We start from the raw sequence: 5,530 nt of genomic DNA on the forward strand, positions 1-5,530 counted from the left end.
TAAACTTTGAATTTGTTAAAGACTTAAAGTTGTTTATTTATATGAATTTTGAGTAGATTATAAATATGAATTATAAATTTGAGTATCTACCTATTTGATTTTTTTTGTTACAGGTTTACATATATATAAACATAAGTAGGTATGTCCGGTTTAACCGGCATGCGGTTTAATTACTAAACCACTGTACCACTATACCAATACCCTACCGGTTTGATAACCGGTATGGTTTTAACAACACTGCTTTGAAGTCTTCTCATTCCCTCGTTTTTTCTTCAAAACTCAACTCGCAAATAGACCCTTAAAAAATTAATGTGGGAATTTACTCAATAATAGTATTCTTACCGGATATGGATAGTTTGACATCCATGAAAGATGTCTGGTTCTAAAACAAACTGATAGTCATGAGTCATGACACAACCATATATAACAAAATAATAACCAGGAAGATGTTGGTCTAATGGTGTATGATCACACATCCCAAAAGAGATTAGTAGTGAGGGAATATCGTAGTACAAAAAAACAATATAGCAAAATAATAACCAATAGTAATGTGATAATTACCTGAAGTTTAATGCATAACACAGAACAAAGTCTGTACAAATTCATACATACAAAGTTCTAATCCCAACAATAAATAAGTTGGGCACTGTAACTGTCTATATATTTGCAAGTACATATACAAAATTACATAACAAAATATGAATTCTGTTAAAAAATAAATTAACCAAAGAAGGATGAGAGAGATTCAGACTTCATTTTTTTCTATACATCCTTCCTTTCAGGAGTCAAGGCTTCTGATTTGCATACAGGGCAGACATTTTTGACAAGCAACCATTTCTTTAAGCAATCTGCATGATATTCATGATCGCATCGAAGAACTACGATATTCTCTTCGTCCTTATATTCATCCTGAGGAATTATATACAAAAGCTAGACCAATTAATAAGGTATATAACTCATAAGTACATCAAAGGTACTGAGGCAATTGTATCCTAGAAAGTTTGGTATATATGAAATATGAATGCCGAAATAACTGAAATGTTTATGAAGCTAGAATGGGCTCTGTCCAGTCTTGCAATATGGCAGAGCAAACTGGTTTTCGATTGTGCTACAGAGTTGCTACTTCGTCCTAAATGCGTATATGGTCTTTTGGACTTATGCACTCCAAGCTTTTATATTTACTTTACTCATCTCATTTCCATCTGATGTGGCAATTCTCGATTTTCCATCAAATAAAAAATTGAATGTAATGTGTCGGTAATAGCGCATACCTGACATATTATACAAGAATCAGATTCCTGATCTTCAGAAGCTGGCTCCTCTAAATTAATAACAGCAGCAGGAGTTACATAAGTCTTCATCTTCAATTCAGCTGAGATTGTTTCTTCTGATAAGCCGGTGCTTACTTTGCCGATCCGATCACCCAATGCAAGAAGATCCTGTAGTCAAATTTCAAGTGTAAGACTTCAGACCTGCCCTCAATGATATGAAAAATACAATATCAAGCTTGTGTACTTGCCTCATAAGACATATCCTCGATGTCCAAGCGCATATCTCTGTGATGGTCAACCGGATTTCCCACTTCATCAATTAAAGCAACATCCTACACATTTAAGCTTGAAATGATAAGAAAATCAATGTATTCGTAATTTGAGGAAAATGTCATTCGTTCTCTATAAGAACATCTGGAGTAAAGTAGTATTTATTGATAGAAATAAGAAATATTACATCCACTTGAAGAAATCCCATGGGGGCAAGATTTCTATGTCTGAGAGTTGCATCGGGCATGATTGCTCTATGAGGTCGGTATATCTGTAGGCCTTCTGGCGGCACAGGGCCAAAATGCCTAGGAACCATCTCAAAACCAGCCTGTGTGGGGATCGCGGCATTTCGTGAAGGATTTGTAGGAACTCTTAATGAAGCTGCAGTTACAGGAGGGTGAAAGATGATATTGTGACCTCTTACTCCTTGCATAGGTAGTGCTGGATGATGATAATTGTGATGTGGGTGGTTCGCAGGAGGGGGATGAGGAAACCTGAGGCCATTTCTGTTGCTGGCTGGGTCGTGATATCTCTGCAGACCCCTACTTGCATTCTCTAATGAATTTCCATTAACATTTGGTGCTGGAGAATAATAGGGAGAGATCGTCAGACAGAACAAACTCGGAAATAACATATAAAATTCAAAGAAAAATTTAGTTCATTGTTATGAACTTAATTGACACCGTATAAGGCAGATCATAGTCAGGCAGAAAAAAAATACCTACAGATTTATTCCAATTTGTTAGAAATCATCGAGTCCCACAATGGCGGCTTATCAGAAAGTTTAAGGGTATATAAACTTGAGTGTTATAAGTCTAAATTGCCTTGAAAATTTTGGACGAACAATAAGAATCTCAAGCTAGAAGCCCACCACACAATAAATTCATTAACCCACTCTCCTATAGAAGACTTGAAAAGGCTGATTCTTAATTTACAACAAGATATCAGAGCACTTCTGGTCTCACGGCCCAATGACAATCCTATGACGAAGCCCAATTGTTTCAGACTTGCAGAAGTCTAGAAAAGGAGCACAAGCCCAGTCGAAAAAACAAAGACAGACCTATGGCCTATGAGGGAGAGGGTGAGCCTCGATGCAACGGTAACGTTGCTTGCCTTGTGACCTAGAGGTCATGAGTTCAAATCATGGAAACAACCTCTTCCATTGCGAGAGTCGAGCATAGGCCGCCCTTTTTACCTGTAGCCTATGAGAGGGGTAAGAGAATAAAGCTCAAAAAAAGGGAAGCATATTTTACCTTGCATATAAGGCATCGGAAGAGGCTGATTCCAGGCTGTAGTATGGCCATCATTGTTCAGCTGCTGGTCAAACCATGGAGGAGGAGCTGGCTGAAAGTGCGGACATAAATAGTTTCCACGAATCAAACTGTTGTGGTCATGCACCATAATAGACTCACCTGACCTGTTCCATGCACTACCATGTGGTCCTACTTCCACAAGTGAAGGCATGTGCAAGGAAAATGACGCAGTATCCATCATAGCGACCCCATCAGCGTGTCTTGCATTCGGGGGAGCAATGGAAGAACTGGCTGAAGCATTAAAATACTGGTGATTTCCTCTGATCCCTTCAGCAATTTTCCTTTTGTACGGACCTCTGACGTCGTCCATGAAACCGCTGCTTCTTCCAAAATTATCTGAAGAACTTCCGGAAACTGGAAATGTATTTGAGCCTGGCAACTGGTCAGAGGCTCGGTGATTTAGAGGCAAAGGGGTAAATACAACACTACTAGAAGAAGGATTCATGCCAGAATAATATATGTTGGCTGCAGTTGCACCAGCCATGTCAAGATTATGTTGATGCTGAATGCCATTGTATTGTGCCAACCCGTACAACCTAGTATTGTCATAAGCATCTTGTAAATAGTAAGAATCAACATTAGTTGTATTCCCTGAAGCTGCCACCATTGTGCGGATATTTGGCTGTGAGGTACTTGTGGAGCCTCTCGAAATGATACAGGGTTCAGAACGTAAATATCCTTGATTCTGTTGATCCATTTCCGAATCCGTCATCTGATCCATATTGTAGAGATTTGTTGATGTAAATTAATCCTAATAAATCAATCAGATTCGTAAGAAAATAATGAAAATCAATTAGATAAAATATAAATAAAACGACAACAAGGCAGATATACTATGCAAAAGAAAACAAAGCGTACAATCAAGGAAGCACGAATATGGATATGACACGATACGCGTAAGTTGATATGGAAATTCATAAAATAATCAATATATATACAACAAGTATTTAAAAGCATCTAAGAATCCAATACTATAAATAACAATATGGCAACCATTTTAAGTATCCGTGCTACGTGGCGTACAGTCAATTTTTAACAATGTAATATTCCTGATCAACATTAGTTAGTAGCTAACGAATTCGACAAATAACTTATGACACATTAAATGAACATGAAGGATCCGACTTTATATTTCAAGAGATAGAAAACTTGAACCAAACAAGGGTGTAACATGTCGCATTTATAAACATCCCAAACTCAAACATAAAACAAAAAAACTAATAAATTCCATCAATCACATAAATAATGTCCATATAATCATGAAAATATGAGAAATTTATTTTAACAAATTCCAGAGCCCTTATGAATTGTAGTAATCAATGGATCAAAAAATTGCTTAGAACATTCTTTCTTCTTTTCAAACAACTTTCAAGGTTCACAACCAAACAAGAAAGTACATAGTCCATAACATCCCAAATTCATCATCACCCACCAAATAAACTAAAAGAACACATAACAAACCGTACCTTATTACCATCAAATAAAATCTTGCAGCTTTCAACTTTGAGAGATTAATATAGCATATGAGGAACACCCTCAAAATCAACTGTGATGAAAATTCACAAAAAATTAAAATTTTAATATTAAAAAAAGCAAATTTATTAATGGGGTTAAGGGAAAAAAGTCAGATATTATAATCCGGTGCATGTGGACATAACCCAAGAATGCAAGTTCTTTACTTTCATCAGAAAACGTAAATAAGAGAATTTAACCCTAGATTGTTGCAAAAAATGAGAATTTGCAGCAAAAAAATTAAACTTTAATGAAGAAAAGTTCAATTACCGTTGAAAGAAAATGAAGGAAGGAATAATTGATCACAATCGGTAATGAAAGGATGGAGAGGGAAAAGAAGGGAGAGGAGAGAGAAAGGACGCGGAGAAGAGAAATGGGAACAAAGGAAGAGAATAAACAAAGAAGGAGAGGATCGTGTCTTTCATGGGAAAGAATATTTCATATACTCATTATTCATTTTTAATAATCCATTATCTTTCTTCCATTAACTTTTTTTTAGAAAAGTATAAAGATTAAAAATAAATGATAAATGATATAATAATAATATAAAAATTATTATTTATATATAATTATCATTGATTATTCAATAGAGTAGTATAAGTTAATAGTGGATGAAATATGTATAAATTTTGAGTTTAATATATGTGCATTATCTATGTAAAGTTTTGACAGTCATGTATATTGAGAATGTAAAAGATAGTTATATTATCAATGTATATATTAAAGAGTTAATTATATTAACACTCTCTAAGTTTTAATGAAAATTACACAAATCACTCCTCATTTTTTACAAATACATAAACGTCCCTTAGGTTTTATACTTTTAATACACTGATCACCTCTGCATGAGAAATAAGTAATCTTTTAAACAAAAAATGTGATAAATACAACTAAGTTAAACAAAACATAGTATACTATTGTAAAGAAAAATCCAAATTAATGTATCTTTATTATTTTTTGTTACAAAATGCATCAACAATTCTCAAGAGATATCGTTTAAATCGCTCTTATACTATATCATTATATCGTAACGAACCAAAAATAATAAAGAGGTACCGACTCATATATTATTTGGACTTTTCTCCATAATATACTATGTTAATTGCATTTATCACTCTTATACTATATCGTTATATCGCAACGAACCAAAAATAACTTAATTGC

The 5,530-nt window shown here is 34.6% G+C and overlaps 1 protein-coding gene across 1 annotated transcript; it reads right to left on the minus strand.

Annotated features, from left to right (window-relative positions):
• Positions 561–4,786, minus strand: LOC109357361 (E3 ubiquitin-protein ligase MBR2-like). The gene is made up of 7 exons (XM_019601283.1): positions 4,637–4,786; positions 4,321–4,400; positions 2,795–3,605; positions 1,729–2,123; positions 1,520–1,603; positions 1,272–1,439; positions 561–909 (listed from the first exon to the last, which is right to left on the minus strand). Exons 3-7 carry the CDS (start codon positions 3,573–3,575, stop codon positions 763–765), a joined length of 1,575 nt encoding a protein of 524 aa, XP_019456828.1. The 5' UTR covers positions 3,576–3,605; positions 4,321–4,400; positions 4,637–4,786; the 3' UTR covers positions 561–762.

The sequence above is a fragment of the Lupinus angustifolius genome, chromosome LG09 (genome assembly GCF_001865875.1).
Source record: "Lupinus angustifolius cultivar Tanjil chromosome LG09, LupAngTanjil_v1.0, whole genome shotgun sequence".
In the NCBI taxonomy this organism is placed as follows: Eukaryota; Viridiplantae; Streptophyta; class Magnoliopsida; order Fabales; family Fabaceae; genus Lupinus; species Lupinus angustifolius.

Coding starts and splice junctions, on each gene's coding strand:
- LOC109357361 (XM_019601283.1), bottom strand. CDS start 3,575: ATGGATCAGATGACGGATTCGGAAATGGATCAACAGAATCAAGGATAT. Junction 1,604..1,728: donor TGGGATTTCTTCAAGTGGAT/GTAATATTTCTT, acceptor TTAAATGTGTAG/GATGTTGCTTTAATTGATGA. Junction 910..1,271: donor ATTCTTGTATAATATGTCAG/GTATGCGCTATT, acceptor ATAATTCCTCAG/GATGAATATAAGGACGAAGA.